At 37.1% G+C, this 19,205-nt stretch overlaps 1 protein-coding gene across 6 annotated transcripts in view; it reads left to right on the top strand.

Annotated features, from left to right (window-relative positions):
• LOC127430667 (gamma-aminobutyric acid receptor subunit gamma-2-like) overlaps positions 1 to 19,205 on the top strand; it is a 144,382-nt gene that overhangs the window by 112,956 nt on the left and 12,221 nt on the right. For 4 of the 6 annotated variants that reach the window (XM_051680606.1, XM_051680605.1, XM_051680608.1 and 1 more), the window contains exons 7-9: positions 596 to 748; positions 6,110 to 6,315; positions 18,010 to 18,033. In XM_051680606.1, coding sequence (XP_051536566.1) covers positions 596 to 748; positions 6,110 to 6,315; positions 18,010 to 18,033 — 383 coding nt within the window. The remainder of the gene's footprint in view (positions 1 to 595; positions 749 to 6,109; positions 6,316 to 18,009; positions 18,034 to 19,205) is intronic. The other 2 variants (XM_051680607.1, XM_051680610.1) reach the window with 1 other exon arrangement.

The following is a 19,205-nucleotide window of genomic DNA, read 5'->3' as shown; positions in this document are numbered from 1 at the left end:
CGACTTACACAAAGCATGGACAAGTGCGTGGACCACTTTTATTATATTAATTTATGTGTGCCTTGCAAATAATTGTAATTAGGCCGTCAGTGGAGAAAGATGTGTTTTGGGTCTAGATTGTGTAGTTACTGTATAATTAAACCTTGACCCCTTGGGTACACCATGGTTTAACAATTTCCAATCTAGCCTTGGACCTACAATGAGCTTGACATTCCAGCTTTAGATACCCCTTTTTTATGTTCACTCCCAGCTTTGTGGATTCTGTATGGTTTACAGGAAGCAGTAGTACTCCATATACCTGTGTCCATCAGGGGAGGCAAGGGAGGCATTTGACATGGCTTGTGCAATGTTAGGCAATTACAATACCAAAGAGAGCGCTGTGGCCCAGCACAGAGCCTGATTCTTTACTTCTGCAGCTGAAACGGAATAATCCTTGTGGTATGAGCTCCAAAAGGACATGAAATATCTTTTGAACATCAGAGAAACCTCTTACTGAAAACCACATCAGTGCAACATCTTCACATGTCTTCAAATGTACCTGTTCACCTAACAGCAGTGGTCTGAATCTAAAATATCTCTTTTGTTTTGTCTGCAGGAGATTACGTGGTGCTGACGGTCTTCTTTGACTTGAGCAGGAGAATGGGTTATTTCACCATCCAGACGTACATCCCCTGTACTTTGATTGTTGTCCTGTCCTGGGTCTCATTTTGGATTAACAAGGATGCAGTGCCAGCCAGAACCTCTTTGGGTAAAACAACCTGTTTTAAACTCTGAACCAGTGAACAAACTTTCAGTCTTGATGAAGCCACTTTAAAACTGTAGCATGTCAAACTACAAGCTTATGGTTTGAAGTAGAGTACAAGCAAGCTAGCCATTTGAAAAGTTATTAGGAAACCCTTTGCAGAAATGTTCTCTTTGGTAAGGGTTAATAAAGTGGTTCATTAATGACAAATAAGTTATTTACAAATGCATCAAGCATTATTGATATGCATTTATAACAACATGATTAAAAAGGGTGACTTACACGCAATATTTACCAAATAGTGAGCATTTTATCTTACATGTTATAAATGCTTATTACATGGCTCTCTGAAACACTCGTTTCTGATTGATCAATGGCGTTATCTAGCGGTCTGATATTTCTCAGTAACAACCTGCACACTCACATGTCAGACCGCCCATTAGGGTATCTGAGCCATCTTTCTTGCTTTTCGGATACTGTGCAATCTCTACAAGTGCGCTAATAGGTCACACTTTACAATAAGGTTCCATTTGTTAACATTAGTTAACATGAACTAACATTTAAGCATTTATTAAAGTTAGTTCATGTTAATTTCAACATATACTAATACATTTTTAAAATCAAAAGTTGCATTAGTTAACATTAGTTAATGCACGACAAATTAACATGAACTAACAATGAACAATTGTATTTTTATTAACTAACATTAACAAAGATAAATAAATGCTGTAAAAATATATGGTTAGTTGTTTGTTCATGATACCTAATGCATTTACTAATGTTTAAGAATGGAACCTTATTATAAAGTGTTACCGGCTAATAAAATAATTTCAACTCAATTCAAGGTTTCATGTGCATTTATTTATTTATTTATAATAAGATGCATAATGAGCAGTCAGATGTTCATTAATTACAATAAATCTGACTCCAAATGAATCAGTGTTTCATTTTTGCCTCAGTTTGGTTGTGCTTGATGCAATGTGTTATAAAAGCCTTTTGTTGGATAAAGTAGCTTGTTGATGAAAAAGCTACACTATATAGAAGATTTGAGCTTCTGTCATGCTGCTGAAAAATTTTAAGTTAGTAGCGTCAGTATATTTTAGTTACTTACTCCCAAACACTGCTATCTTTATATATGTTGCAGCCAGTGTTAGGTGTAATCTGATTACAAACTTACTGTAATCAAATTACTGTTAGTCAAATAGAAGTGTAATAGACTACATAAAATTTAAATTTTAAATAAAAGTCACTGACTTTTAAAGCAATTACTTTTAAGTACATTACATGGGTTACACATATTTCTAGAATAATATTATTCATTTATGATACAAAAAAAAATGTTCAATAATATGTTCATATGCACATCTGCTTGTGTTTCCGCAACAACTGATGGGTGTACGACAATATAGACACAGGAAATATAGACTCGATTTTGTATTCTTTGAGCAGAAAAATACAAAAACTTTACTTGACTTTTAAGTTATTTACTAAAGAAAACTTCACAGAAATTATAGTAATGTGATTATTTTTAGATAAAGTAATTAACAAAGTAATCTTATAACATTTTTAGATGAGTAATTAGCAATTTGGAGTGCATTACTTTTTTAAATAACTTATCCAAAACTGGTAGCATCACAGACCTGCATAATAATCACAGTATTTTTAAGTAAAGCATTTTATATTTTATTTTAATTTTATTTTTTGTGCATGGAAGACTCCAAATGTTCCAAAACTCTTTCCATATTTATTGCAGGTGGTTTTCCACATTTAAAATTGTACATATTGTTAATGTTGTATAATATAATGTATATTAATGAAATATTAATACAAGGTAACAGGAATGTGCATCAGCATTTTAAAACGTGTTACTGGAAGCTACATTCTCATATCCTGTTTATGTTCCATTGTAATGGATGTTGAATTGCCCTTGTCACTAGAGGGCAGGTCACCTTGGAGGATGCTTGATTTTTAATTGTCCTGCTTTCCTTTGTCAGCAGCACATCTCCCCTGCAGTGCTTGGCTCCTGACCTTACCGTACTACCATTGAGAATCATATATTATCTGCTACATTAACATGATTTTGCCAGTGAAAGTTGCCTATCTTCAAAGGATTAGTTCAGCCAAAAATGAAAAATTATAATGATTAAAAAGTCATTATTTACATAACCTCATGTGGGGGGTGGAAAAGAGTATTCAGATTTGTTATGACATGAGAGTTAGTCAATAATGACAGACTTTTCGGTTTTGGGTGAACTGTTCCTTTAAAACCTTGTAATGAACTTGTTAATGTATTCCTCTGTTCCGGTTGCTATTTGCTGCAAACCAATCAACAAAACTGAAATGGAGTTTGAATGACTATTTCTGTCTGAAATATTTGCAGGGGGCCAAAAAAGTGGATTAGAGGCTCTGAGATTATTTTCAGTCCCTGTGTGTCATCCAACCAAGTATCACAATTACTGAATGCACAGGCATGGATATTGCAAAATTAATCTTGGAAGCTGATGAGCTGCTCCATTAGATCGAACATGTAAACACACAGAACATATTGCACAGCGATATATCTAAATCCCATGTATGTATGTGCTTATGTAACTGATACTTTGCACGCTTCACAGTATGCATGATTATCCTCTGTGTTTGCCCTCTTTATTACAAAGACAAGAATTTGATGCACAGTTTATCCAGATTAGACCACAGAAACATTTGCGTTTGGTCACTTTCCCTGATGGCCTAGACTGTGTTATTTATAACTCATACAGTCTTGTTCTCATATTGTATGTACTGCTTTAGTGATTAGAAGTAGACAAATAAAGTTGCATGAAATCTTCAAGGAATTGTAATAAATGTATGTTGGAACACACACCTTCAGTGACACCTGTTGTATATAATTGTCATCATTTTCCATTTTTGTAATAATAGCTAAAGTAGTATAATAATATATTGGATGATGCATCATCATCCTATACATGCTAAATGCATATCTAAATATGATTAATGCATGTACATTGTTCTTAAGTTAAAAAAAAAAAAAAAGTTTGAATTTTATCCAAACAAAGAAGGCAGTGATGATATCGATGATAAAGGGTGTTTCTTCAACTTCCGACACTTTTAGCACTGTGGAAATCTAGAAAGTAGTCTCGTTAAAACATTTTTCACTCTCTCAGTTTTTTTTTTTTTTTTTTTTTTTTTTGTCTACTAACAGTGTCTAACAGTGTATGTACATGCACCACAGGAGATTGTACATAATCTTTCTGAAAATCAGAAAATTTCCACCACAGTGTCATTTTCAGCACATCTCAATTTCTGTACTCTGTGGTGGAAATAACACTGAAGGAAATTACATTTTTTACATTTTTTAAATAAAATTATCACCTCCTTTGTCTTACTAATTTCATAGCTAACATTTTATGTATCCTAAATACACTCAATCAAATACAATTTTCACACTTTTTTGAAATTACAGAATTACAGTTTGATTGGAAATGATGCCCAATAAAAATAGTCTGCTTACAAGTGATATTTCCCTTGAATTTTCATTGTGTTCTTCAGACATCACTTGTCTCATATTTCATCTTAAGCATGCTCTTCACTGAAACTTTTATAACATTTTAATATAAATAAATAAACTAAAATAAAATAAAATAAATAGTGGCAAAATTGTTTGGTGTGATGGAAATCATGCCACAAATGGGGCATAATGTTGTACTTTTTGAAAAATTGCTAGAAATTACTTTAGCACAATGTACTGTATGTTTAGATAAACATATTTTTAAACAAGTAATGATTTACATTTTTATAATGGATTTTCCTAGTTTAAAATGGAAAGTCTGGGTCTGGAACAAGGCTAAAACATTAAAAACTGTGTGTAAAGAGTGTTTGAAAAATACCAAAAAATAAATGATGAAGGAATAAAGAATAGGTATTATTTAAGTCCCCAGATGAGCTGTCTGATATGTGGATGTGCAGTTGTTACAGAGCATTATCTGACCGCTGGATGACGCCATTGACCAATCTGAATAGAGTATTCCAGAGAGCCGTGTAATTATCCATGTAAGGGATAATGTACAGTCAGCCGGTTGTTACTGAAAAAAAACCCAGACTGGGTGTTCAGGAAATCGACACGGAGCAAAGGTGTCTTGTATCACCCTGAAGGCATTTATTTTGCGATAGCAGCCGGCTGACTGTACATTATCCCGCTTATTACACGGCTACTAACCAAATAAATAATGAAATGGATATAAAATATTGATTAGTGCTATAATTATGTACTTATGTGAAAATAAAGCAGTCACTAACCAGTTGAAATCCATCTGTGGTTTGCATCGAGTTCTGTTGGTGTTTATTTTGTAAATAATGACCGTCTGACTGCTCATTACACAGCTTATTACAAGACTGCTTGCCAATTAAATTAATGGACATAAAAACATTGAATTGAGTTGAAATTATTTTGTGAACTTACTTGTAGAGATTGCACAGTGATCCAAGAATTAGGAAAGATGACTTGCATTACCCGGATGAGCGATCTGATTTTACTTAATTCCCGGATGTACGGTTGTTTCTTAGAAAAATCAAACTGCACGTTTGCAGATCTGCAGATTGTAGATTGCAGACTGAATCAGGTATTCCATAGACCCGCGTAATAACTGCTATAAACAGCTGTTGCAGTTTTGCTATTGTAGGTCTCTGAGGGTTAAATGTGTGGTATGTTCTCTGCATAGAGCAAAGTTAATCTGTGTTGTTCAGTGGGGATTAAAAAAGAACCAAACCCCAAGCTTGTAACAGATGAATGTCACAGATGTGTTATTCCTGAGGTTACTTCTAGATATTGTTAGCCATAACTTGAAATCTCCATGTTTTTGTCTGTATAAAGATTAACCTAGAAGGCTAGATTGCCATGTTTCCTCATGAATTTCCTGTACGTTTTTACAGTTTTTGAGATATGAGTAACATATGGTCTGTGGTTAACATCACTTGAATTGACTTTCGCATTTTGATCTACAACATAAATTACACAGAATTATACATCAAATGGGAATTTTGAAGCTGCTTTGTGCTCGCAAAAAGTGAGCCACTATCAAGTTGCTACAAAAGGACTACAATGGATGTCCATTACTTTGGGGTTGCAAACTGTCCCATATTAGCCAGGACGTCCTGTATTTTGGCCAAAATTAAGACACCTATTGTCTCATATGAAGTATTTTCAAGTAATGTTGAAACCTAACCCTAGCGCCAACTAACCCTAACACGTACTCGCTTTCCTAAAGAAACATTGAACATATTTGAGGTAACTCATGGCTTAAAAAATGCTCATTCTCTTCTAGGTTTTAGGACTACAAACTGAACAGCTATGTTTACTTTGTTCCCCAGGAATCACAACCGTGCTCACCATGACCACACTGAGTACCATCGCTAGGAAGTCCTTACCCAAAGTGTCGTACGTCACAGCTATGGACCTGTTCGTATCTGTGTGCTTCATATTTGTTTTCGCTGCTCTGATTGAGTATGGAACACTGCACTACTTTGTGAGCAACCGCAAACCCAGCAAAAACAAAGATAAGAAGAAGAAGAATCCTGTAAGTACACTTCTAAGCTGATATAACTATTACCTACAGACTTGAAAAGCTATATTATCAAATATAGCTTTTCATTTCAAATATCAGTGTTTACAGTGTTTTAAGTCTTTTGATAATTGATCAGTTAATAAACCTGCTGAAAGATTAAACCAGACTAAGATGGTTTGCTTATCTAGCCTAACTGGTCTCCCAGCCTGACCAAGCTGGTGTTTAGCTGGCTTAGCTTGTCTGCCAACTGATCTCCAAACCTGAACAGCTGTCAAGTGCCTGAACCCAGCTAAAAGCGTCAAAATAGACCAGCCTAACCACCTTGGCCTGGCTGGGAGACCAGTTAACCACATCAGGGGTGCATTTCCCGTGCAACAATATGACTCTTTACTGAACCTCCAAAGTACGATGCATCAATTGAGAAATTAACAAGCTAGTCACGACTGTTTCCCGAAACTGTATTATGTCGCAAATCCATCATTCGAACCATGTTGGTTCAACAACATAGAGCTGTCGTTAATGACATGATGCAGGGGGTGGAGTAATAACTTCCATGAATATTAAATTATAAAAGCTAATTTACATGTACACCACAAAGCCGTTTGATGTTAGAAAGCTGCTGAAGACACAAAAGCTGCATAACTGTGTAATGCGAAAAATGCATTGCTCTGCAATAATGGGGTTTCCTTTTACATCAGACTTCCGTGTTCCCCCGACGCACTTGAGAACATACGCACATGCGCACTCTTCAAAAACATATAAACACCGCTTATGCGTCAAAATAAACACATAAAAGCTGTTCTCTGACAGAAATGGTGTGTGATAAAGCACTTCCTGCTGCATTCATGTTAGCATAACGGTTCAGAACGTTACTTTCTGCACAACCCATGAATAAGTGGTTTTCTTAAATGCATGTAAACGTGGTCAAAGTGTTGACAGAATAAAATATATAGAAGCCTCAGCGAAGTGAAATGATTTTCACACAGCAAACTAACAAGGAACTTTGCTTCTAACCACAGGTAAAGAGCTGTACTTCCAGCCACACAAGTGTGCAATGTTGTTGGCAAATGTCAGTTGGAACTACGGTTTCGGGAAACAACAAATTGTTGAACTATTTTGGTAACAATGGAACTTGTGACCATAGTTGGCTAACGATGCTTTTGGGAAATGCACCCCAGGCTAATTTGAAATGTTGTTGTGTTACTCGTTATTACTAAATTAAACTTGGTAGATTTGCCAATTGGAATTGTAAGTTTCATTTTAGACTCAATGTGCAGTTGACAGCTTTTAACAACAGCTCTGTTCCAAAATCAAGTGAGCGACCTACCTAGACAGTATCTTTAGCCATCATAGGAGCCAAACATCTTCTAAGATTCCTTTAGATTCTAAGAGACCAGTTTTTGGTTAAATGTTTGGTGCATTGCGTGTATCCTTAAGGAATAAGTAAATCCCATAATGCATTGTATGGAGCCTTTTTAGAGGACAGGGAGGGTTTTTATTTATTTTTTTATATAGTTTTGTTTTCACTCGCAATAATTTTGGGTTCCCTAGCAATACCTTTATCCATCCCTTACAAATATGGTTTTACTACAGTAGCCATAGTTAACCTATTATATCTGTTGTAAAACCACTAAATTTACCATGGTTTTACAACAGTATCCATACTTTAACCATGACATTTGTAGTAACACCATAGTAATAAAATCATTCTGCTAAAAGAATGTTTGTATCACAAATTAACCATTGTGTTACTATAGTAAACTGTAGTAACCAAAAACATGGTAATTACTGTTCACTATACTTACACAATGTTAACTTGTGGCACAAGTATGGTTTTTAAAACCATGGTTTGTTTCCAGCACAATTAATCATGGTTTCACTATAGTAAACCTGCAGTAATTTAAATGTTTTTGAAATAATAACTATGGTTTTAAAAACATGGTACATGTACCACAAATTAACCATGGTGTTACCATAGTTAAACTACTGTATGTACGTATACCAATAATGATTATAATTTTTATTTTTATAGATTTCTCCTGTATTATTACTATGGGTTTACCACAGATATCGTGGTCAAAATATGGTTAATGTAGTAACACCATGGTTAGTATTCATAAGGGATTGAAAAAGGTATTGGATGGTAATTCTAAATAATTGAAAGGGGACACAAAGGTTTTTGTGAGGGAATGCTAAAAAAAACTCCCTGTCCTCTAAAGGGCTCTGTAGCATTTAAAAAAGTAAAAATCAGTAGTAGAAAAAAAAGAGAGAGAGGGAAATAGAGAAAAAAAAAAATCAAATCAAAATGACTGACAAGTTGAAATGTCGATTAAAAATATGCTACTGAAATCATTACTAAAAAAGTATTGCTAAAACGTCTCGGTTACATACGTAACCTCAGGTCCCTGAGACGAGGGGAACGAGACATTGCTTCACTAAGCTGACGCATATGGGGAGTGTCCTTCTACACAACCTACTCTACAATAACACCAATTCTAATATTGGCTATGGTGTTTGAGCCCCGCCCTTTTAGGCGCAACGCTGTCCACTATAAAAGCGAGTGCGCAAACACCATTCCTCCGAATTTTCTGACTGAGGGACAAAGAGCGCATCGCTCACTCCTCAAAGAACTCTGAGAACTCTGTCTCGTCTCAGGGAACTGAGGTTACGTACATAACCAAGAGGTTCCCTTTCAACTATGTACACTTGACATTGTGTCACTAGCTGATGCATATGGGGAACAGAGTCCCATCACGGCGCACTACACGACATAACCTCCCAGAGAGGAAACATGACTCTGCAGTCCCGCTGGACGGCGACCGACATGAGTATGCCACAATTGAATGACCCTCATGGTCAGCCAGTAGGGGAACACTCAGAATATATATATATATATGAACTATGGTCATATAGTATGGATTAACCCCTTCACGAACCCAGACGGAAAGGAAGTTTATTTATAATGAAGTGCCTGTAACTTTGGGAACACAACGGTCCGAATGCAGGCAGTTGTGTAAAGTGACAGGGAGCCTGTACTTAAAAAGAGGGGCATAAGTATATATTTGGCCAATAAAATAGCAAGCACTCTAGACAGAGAGGACTTATTTTGAGAGAGACGTTATATCTAGGTTGTAAAACCTTGCGAATGTGTTTTGAGAAGACCATACTGCTGCAAAACATATGTCTTGTAAGGACACACTGTTCGTCCATGCCCATGAAGAGGCCACGCCTCTAGTTGAGTGTATTTTAACACCAATTGGGCAATTCGCACACTGCGACTCATAAGCCAGGGTGAATGTATCAATGATCCAGCAAGAAAGTCTTTGCTTGGAGACGGACATTCCTTTCGTGCGTCCTCCATAGCACACAAAGAGTTGGTCAGACAGTCTGAACTAGCGTATGCGCTCAACGTATGTGTGTTGCGCTCGCAAAGGGCATAACAAATGCAAGGACTGTTCCTCATCCGAATTACAATGGGTCTTGAAGGTGAACCACCTGTACTTGGTTATAGGGTGTGGTTATAACCTTAGGCACATAGCCTTTTCTGAGTTTGACAGTGGTTTTGAAAGACCCGGACCAAACTCCAGACATGAACTGTCAACTGACAGTGCTTGCAAATCACCAACCCGTATTACTGAGGCCAAAGCCAGCAGTGATGCAGTCTTAAGAGAAAGCACACGCAATTCAACATAGTCCAGAGACTCGAAGGGAGGCCCCGTGAGCACTTTTAGGACCAAGTTAGGTGCCAAGTCGGGGCTGTAGCTGGGTGAGGGTGTTTAGCTGCTCCACACCCTAGAAATTATGACTAAATCATGTTTTCCTATAGAGGTGCCGGTTTCAGGTGCGTGATACGCAGATATAATCGCCACATAAACTTTGAGCATAGACGGAGTGAGCCCTGCATCAGATTGCTCTTAAGAAATGTACAAATTTCAGGTATGGGCCAGTTCACTGGGTCTTTGCCGTGTGAAAAGCACCAATTAGTGAACACATTCTATTTCAGTGTGTGGATGGCGCTCTAGCCTGTAATATGATGTTCATAACCGACTGAACCAATTCTGGCTTGTCCGCTGTGCTCCGTTCAAAGGCCACACGTGTAGGCTTCGCAGCTCTTGTTGGGGATGCCAAACTGTTCCTTGTGTTTGAGAGAGAAGATCTTTCTTCAGCGGTATTTCCCATGGAGGCCCGTCCAGTATTTCTACCATCTCCAGAAACCAGGACTGATTGGGCCATTTTGGTGCAATTAACAACTGTTTCCTTGTCCACTCGGACTTTGCTGTTGACAGAATGGAGGTGGCGCACCGGGGGAAACGCATACTTGCATTTCGCCGGCCATACATGGGCCAGCGTGTCATGGCGACATATATACGCCACTACTGTTGTGCTGTCCAAACGAATCAGAATGTGATGATTCACAATATTGGAATGAAAAGCTTTCAAAGCTAGAGAGACAGCCAGTTGAGGCGGTTGACATGTCACAGCCGTTTCGCACCGCCCCAACCTATGTTGGATGCATTTGTGGTCAGCACTTTCCTTCTGAAAACTTGACCCAGCATAACACCCTGTTGGTAGAAAGCTGGCGCTCTCCATGGTGCTAGGGCAGCCAGACAGTGTCGAGTCACCGTGATGCACATAAAAATTAAATGACTTCAGTGGTAATGTTTTTCAGTTTGAACTGAAACAGACACCGAAGAATGGACTGTACGCATGAACTGCTAAAAAGGAGATTTACTGGCTGGGGAAAAGTGTGCTTTTGCCCAGATGACATTAGACCAGATATTTCATATGGCAAAGCAGCAAGTCTCTATGTTCGCTCAGTAGTGCCTCTGATTGGCTAGTAATAACCAATTGCTGAGGTACTTCAAAATACGCACACCGTTCATTTTCAATCGATACATTTCATGAACGTGTAGGGAACCAGAGACAGACTGAAATTAAGGACTTAAAATTGATACGCAGTTCCCTCGAACGCGAATCTAAAAAGCCACCTGTAACGCAATCCAATTGATACTTGAAGTACGGGTCCTTCAGATCTATTGACAAAATCAGTCCTGAGGACGGATGTGCGATAAGATCTGTTTCTGAGTTAACATTTTGAATGGGTGCTCCACAAGAGCGCGATTCAAGCGTCTCAGAAGTAGAATGGGCCGAAGCCCACCATCCTTCTCCAGAACGAGGAAATAACATCTGTAAATTCCGCTGTGTGTGTGTGTGTGTGTGTGTCACCATCTGTGCGCGCAACACCGGCACATCCTGTAGTCAGACCACAGATTGTGCTCGATCATTGTAAACACCAGCTCTGACATGCCCGAGAGGATTTGTCATGCATTCACGCAGTGGGACAGCAGGCTTATTAATTCATATGAAACAACCTCTATTGCGTTCTTTGCGAGAAGATTGTGTATTTCAGCTCATAACACCGGCGCGTCTTCAGATGGAACCGTGGAAGACAGAACACCATTGAAACGGGCGGTTGACGTGCAAACTGGATCGTATAAACATGTTTGATCGTTTTTAGCACCCAGGCGGAATGCCAGTAAGAGCTCGCCATGCGTAACGGGACAGAGGGCAATTTGGTAACATGATATAATGTGCCACTCACCATTGGGAAGCGGTTGCGCATAATGTGGGCTTTGAAATGAGAAAGCTCTTTATTGAAAAAGTGTGAGCATCTCATGCATGTGCAACGAGTGCTGTACTCTTTCTGCAATCTTTGTATGTCCATTACAAGATATAATGCGCCGCTCACCATTGAGAAGCGGTTGCGCATAATGTGTGGGCTTTGAAATGGGAAAGCTCTTTATTGAAACAATTTGAGCGTCTCGTGCATATGTAATGAGCAGTGTACTCTTTTTGCAATATTTTTATGTTCATTACAAGATATAATGCACCGCTCACTGTTGGGAAGCAGTTGTGCAAAATGTGTGGGCTTTGAAGTGGGAAAGGCCTTATTAAAAAAAAGTGTGAGCATCTCGTGCGAGCGCTGTACTCTTTTTGCAATCTTTGTATGTTCATACATGATATAATGCGCCACTCCCCATTGGGAAGCGGTTGTGCATAATGTGCAAACTTTATTGCTTGTGATTAATGTGAGACACAGAAAACAACATATTGAACAACATTTTGAACAACAATATTCCTTTCCAGACAAACAGCAGTGAGGAAGAAGGGAACAGCATTGTGTCAGGAGCGCTTTTGCTGCGCAGGGAGTTTTTCCCATTGGCGTGGGGCTTGCGCAGATGCGACTGCCTTTGTTTGGGCCCCAGCTTGCGGGGCTTTACCAGCAGCTCGGCGGCGCCATTTGGCAGCACTGAGGCAGCTGGTGTGGGGTTTTTAGCCGGGTGCTGGCCCAAGACAGAGCAGGAGCGAGCCAGTTGTGATGAAGTACTACTCCGTTTGGGCATAAAATGTCTCATAGCCTGTCGCTGAGTCGTGACGTAGCACCCAGCAAATCTATCCACAGAGCCTCCAAAAACGCCGGCTGGAGACACCAAAGCATCAAATAGTCACGCATTTACATGAGGGTCAGCTAGATGTGATGATACAAAAACAATAGGTTGCTCATTGACTTGCCAGTGGCCTGTACAGTGGCTTTTGTGGCTTGCAGCACCCTAGCAGTGCGGAGCTCTGACCACTCGCCAGATGCAGCGGGAGACGTAACATCATCATCCCCAGCATCAGAACCTCCAACAGAGGGCCGAAGCTCGTCACGCTGTATCAACATAGATGCAGTACATGGAGATTGAGGGGCTCACAGGGCGTGTGCCGGCACGAGGTCCACCTCAAATTCATGCTGCTCGACCTCGCGACCCCACCGTGTCTCCTCATGTGATCCCTCGGTAGTCACAGAAGAGGTGGTTGGGAGGGCGCCTGAGGCTGAACCGTCCCTCAGAGCGAGGGCGATTCTCGAGCGAAGCGTCTTGAGACTCGTGCCCTCACAGCGAGGGCAGTCTGTCTCTATGAGATCTGTCTCTGCGTGGGCATGGCCCAGACAATGAATGCGGCTCTCATGCTGGGAATCAGGAGGCTGAAGCAATCATTCTGTTTGCTTAGCAACATGCTAATGGCAAACTCTATAGGAATCAACTGTGAGCGTTGGACGAGTCCACCCGTTTTCAGAACAGTCACTTATAAGGTTCCATTTGGTTTAAGATACTGACAATTTGGTTTAAGATATCTATCAATGTAGGAAGTCAACTGCTCACTGGATTTTGGAACAGTGTTCATGCTAGCATTTTCTTAACTTATGGGATAAGTTCCTCCACATGTGGTCAGCGCTGCTAGTGTGGACCACCACTGTTAGACAGTATCACTGAACTGAAAGCAACGATGTCCTTAATCCAAGTCATTTCAGCATCAGGTTTGAAGTGCAGCCTTAGATCTTCATCTCAGCATGGTGCCCATATCTGCAGCTTGAGGATCGCTGCTCTCAGCAAACCGGGTCGTTCCACTTTCAAATGATTAAAGGGGTGCCAGAAATGTCTTATTTGATTTTGGGGTTTAAAATGTCAGGCAGATAAATGAGTAATGATTTTCAAACCACATTTGGCAGTTTGGCTCTTAGTCAAAGGATGACCTGAAGAAAGAGTCTTCACATGATGTGCCAAGAAGCTTTTGCAGGAGAAGTGTTATGATGAAGAAAATCAGTTTCCTTTTTAGACTGCTTTAAATGTGGAGATTATTTTCCTATTTTATTGTTTGGTAATGATTGCTTGCTGCTTGTATGCACTTATATAAATGAATACTTGCTTTGTATTTTCATATATAAAGATCTGTCTGTCTTCAAGCCGGTAAGTGTGTCTGGTATGTAAAACACAGTGACTATGACTATGGCAAGCCCTTTTAACATTTATTCCTTAAAATTTTACCAGTATCTATCTATTTTTATTGTATTATATTTTTTACTTTTATATATATATATATATATATATATATATATATATATATATATATATATATATATATATATTTTTTTTTTTTTTTTTTTTTTTTTTTTCAGTTACAAGTATTCCAATTGAGACTAGTATCTTTTTCAATTTTACTAGTACTAATACATTAATTTGTAGTATTTATTCACAACATACTAGTACTTATTCCTTTGCTACAAGTCACTAATCCAGTCATGACAAGAAACTATTCCATTGTTACTGGTATCAAATTGCAAATTCTTACCACTGAATTCTATTTGGCTCTTTGGTTCAGATATAACTATAGACTTCCGACCAGAATATTTTTTTTTACTGTATTGGTACCTATTCATTTATTAACTAGATGCTCCCAAGAGTGACTAGTATCTATTTCATTTTAATAGCATGCAATTAGATGCTAGTACTTATTTAGTAGACACTAGTATCTATTTCATATGTTACTAGTAAAAATTCTTATCCAACTAGTTGCAACTGCTTTTTTACTTGTCAAATGTAATGACAAGTCAGAATGGCTGCTGTATAGTTCAATTAAAAATCTTACTAGAAAATTTTAAAATATTCTTAACATGTAAATTGGAAAAAAGACACTAGTGTGTAACAAATAAGTATTTGTATCTAATTAATAAGTAAGCCTACTAGAAAAACTGTAATAAGTAGTCACTATTGGAATAAGTAAAAGTATCTAATGAACAAGTACAAGTATCTAATGAATAGTTACTTAGCAAATTAAAATAGATACTTTGGAAAACATTCTAATCAGAAGTCAATAGTTGGTATCTGAATCACAGAACCCCAATATAATTCAATGGGAAAAATTTACAATTTGATACCAGAAACATTGAAATAGTTACTTATTACTGGAACAGTGACTAGTGACAAAGTAATAAGTACTAATATCTAATGAATTAGTATCTTATGAATAAGTATATAATACTAGTACTAATCACTATTGGAATACTTACTAGTAACTAAGGAAATAAATACTAGTAACATAAAATAGATACTACTAAGTTGAAAGGATAAATGTTAAAAGGGCTTGCTATAGGGCTTATTATGGCATATTTTTCCTTCTGTAAAAGAGTACTGCAAAAAAAAAAAAAAAAAGAAAAAATTGATAGAAATTGAAAAAAGAAAAAGGACTATCTGAAAACACAACAATAATGGAAAGAGCCATGTTCTAAGCTTTTTAGCTGATAGTCACACCTGACCAAACCAGTTAAATCAATTATTTATTCACCTAGATATCAACAAAATCACCTACAAATGAAGTATATTATTTGGTGGAAATGTTTATTGTTATTATAATTACTAATGAATGTAATTACACATTGAATTTATTGAATTGAATTTGTGTCTTTTATTATAATGTTGTTGGTTTCGTTTTATAAAAGCAATAAGACAGTGTTTTACATTGATTTCACCACACGATGTGCCCAACAACGCTTATTAACCAGGGTAAAATCACTGTAACGCACAGCCTCTTGTGGCTTATTGTTTTTTATCAGCGAATGAATTTCAACTATTAAAATGGGAATATTTAATTTTAACATGTCATGGTCTGCAGCTCGTATCCAGTGTAGACACAGTGTAAGGTAAAAGATGTTCCACTCATCAAAAGTTTTAATGGTGGGTGATTCTCACAAAACATGTGAAGAAAATATCCTGAACCGGTTTTACTTAAAAATCAAAAGAAACAAAGGTAACAGTTTACAATAAGCTTCCATTTGTTAACATTAGTTAACATGAACTAGCAATTAACAATATATTTTTACAGCATTTATTAATCTTTGTTAATGTTAGTTAATAAAAAAAAACAGTTGTTCATTGTTAGTTCATAGTACATTAACTAATGTTTACAAATGTATTAATTTATGTTTTAATAAATATTAACTAAGATTAATAAATGCTGTAAAAGTATTGTTCATTGTTAGTTCATGTTAACTAATGTTAACAAATGTAACCGTATTGTAAAGTGTTACCGAAATAAATAAATTATATTTTGCATTTAGAAAATAAAATCTATTTTTGGGCCATTAAGATTTTTTATATTGTGAATTTATTTTCATGACAGTTGCACACATATACCCCTCAATTCTCATTACTGCAATGCGAAACAAGATCAGAATCAGCTTTATTGCCAAGTATGCTTACACATACAAGGAATTTGTCTTGGTGACAGGAGCTTCCAGTAAACAACAATACAAAAACAATACAAAAACAGCAGCAAGACACAGATAATAATAAAAAATACAAAATAAAACTAATTATACACATACGTACAGACACACACATACATACATACACACATACACATGGGTAGTGCAAATCTGACACAGTCTGTTATGTAAAGTGTAAATACAAATCTGTTATGAACAGTGCAAATGTTTTTTAGTTTTTTTCAGAGGAATGAAATGGCAGAAGAGGTTGGATGTGTTGGATAAATATAAGAAAGACTAAACTGTGTATTACACATAGTTATTGCTCAATGGGGCAGTTTTAACTGTTCATGAGATGGATAGCCTGAGGGAAAAAACTGTTCCTGTGCCTGACGGTTCTTGTGCTCAGAGCTCTGAAGCGTCGGCCGGAAGGCAACAGTTCAAAAAGGTAGTGGGCAGGGTGAGTGGTGTCCAGAGTGATTTTTCCAGCCTTTTTCCTCACTCTGGAAGTGTATAGTTCTTGAAGGGGCGGGGCAGGGGGCAACCAATAATCCTCTCAGCAGTCCGAACTGTCCTTTGTAGTCTGCTGATGTCTGATTTCGTAGCTGAACCAAACCAGACAGTTATTGAAGTGCAGAGGACAGACTCAATGACTGCTGAGTAAAACTGTATCAGCAGCACCTGTGGCAGGTTGAATTTCCTGATGTTGAAGATGTTCATTATGATATTCTTATTACCGCAACATAAAAATAAATAAATAGAATAAAAAGATATATTATTTAATTGTAAAGTATTTATACATCGTAGTACATTCTTGGTGCTGCCTTTAATTTCACTGATTTTAATTTAGAAGTCATTTTAGTATAATTTTTCACTGTAATACAGTAAAACAATAATACGGTAATGAGAATCATTGAAAAAAATGGGCAGAGTAAAAATAAAACGCCTTCACGTGTTACGGTAAAAAAAATGAGAAGTGGCCTGAAAATCATGCCACAGTGCAAAACATCGTAATGTTCCGAAATGTAGGCTTAATTTTCTTTATGCTAAAGATAAATTATTGTTATTATTGTATTTATTTGGGGTTACATATGACCAGGACATTTTCTTGACAGGTTTTGTGAGAATCACCATAGTATATTTGATTTGATTTGGAATTAACCCTTTACAAATGCACTTCACCCTACAGATGTTTTTTTTTTTTCTTCTTAAGAATGAGCAGTCATTTCAATCCTGTATTTTAAGACATGCAGTGAACATGTTGAAAGAATAGTTCACCCAAAAATGAGAATTCTGTCCTTTTTTATCTTACCCTCATATTGTTTCAAATGCATAAGATTTGTTTCTTCATACAGGTTTGGAACAGCATGGGGGTGAGTAAATAATGACATAATTTCCATGTTTTGGGTGAACTATTCTTTAACAAACATCTTGCATTGCCTCCCTGTCCTCTGTGTATGTACGTGAGTAAGTTGCAGTAATTTGTTCTCTTTTCACTTTCAGAGTCCTTATTGACATTATATTGTCTGTATTACATCTATTTTCTGTTTTATCTTCATGTGTTTGTCTTCTTTTTAATTTCTCATATTTATTTATTTTTTTGTTTCCTGTGTGGACAAAAGCTCCTCCGGCTCTTTTCCTCAAAGGTATACTGCTCGTGTAAAATTTACTAATCGTGCATGTATCTGCTGCATTCTGCGCAAGCACACTGCTCTTGTGTCTGCTCCTTATATTCACTGTACTAACATCAGCAGAAGAGGAAGTTTTCTGCTAAACTTCCTGTGCTTTGAAAGGCAGTGGGGCACACTTGCACTATGCCAACGCAAAATCTATTATTTTAATGAAATGTAATAAAATAACAGCACTGGCTGAAATATTTGCATTATTATTATTATTATTATTATTATTTTTTTTTAAAAAAAGTGTCTGCTTTCTTCCCTACCTTCGTGTTTGTTTATGGGGCTTTAGACCTGACATTGTGTCAGCAGAGCTTTAACAGGTTGAAATAGACTACCACGTTAACTACCTTAAGCCCAATTAGAGATCTTGAACTTTTGGCAGATTTAGCCGCAGTAATCTTTTAAAAGTCAATGTGCATCAAGGCAAGGTCTATGTTTAGCTTCTGATAAAGATAAGAAGATCGTTTTAAGCCTTTGGAACAGACTGAAGTTTTGAAGTAATGTATAATTTAGTATGCTAGAATATGTTTCACATTCCCATGGGTGGGGGGGGGGGGGGGTAATTTTACAAATTTAATTTGAAGGAATAGTGCAGGGTTTTTCCTGGGTCAGAAATGGTTTTGAGTTTTCACTTATGAACATGGTTATCCACACATGCAAAGTTGGCACAATTGCAATTAATTAATAATTAATCAAATTACTGAACTGCATCTCAAGCTTTTGAATTCAACACAGAATTTTCTACTTTGAAGTGTAATGGGAAGTCAACACCAACTTTACACCTTGTGTTTTCTACTTCTTAACATGTATTGTTTTCCTTTCATCAGGCTCATAATGATTCAAGTAATTTCTTAGAATATTTTAAGGAAAACAAGTTTTTTTTTTCTACAATCAGAGCAGACTCATCTGATCACACTGTGAATTCGCCAACAAAAGTTTTACTGCTAAAATCGGCCTGTTTTTACCAAAATTCGAATCACTGTTGGCTGAAGCTGGAAGTGTTGTTGAACATATGGGCACATGTGAGCTCCAGTTTCTGAGTGAAATGTCCAAAAAAAAAGTTATACTTTTAGATGCTAATGATGTAATACAGTCAACAGGAATGCACATTCTATTAACTCTACCCCCTAACCCAAATT

This window comes from Myxocyprinus asiaticus, chromosome 40 (assembly GCF_019703515.2).
Source record: "Myxocyprinus asiaticus isolate MX2 ecotype Aquarium Trade chromosome 40, UBuf_Myxa_2, whole genome shotgun sequence".
Classification (NCBI taxonomy): domain Eukaryota; kingdom Metazoa; phylum Chordata; class Actinopteri; order Cypriniformes; family Catostomidae; genus Myxocyprinus; species Myxocyprinus asiaticus.
This window is presented reverse-complemented; position numbering and strand designations above follow the sequence as displayed.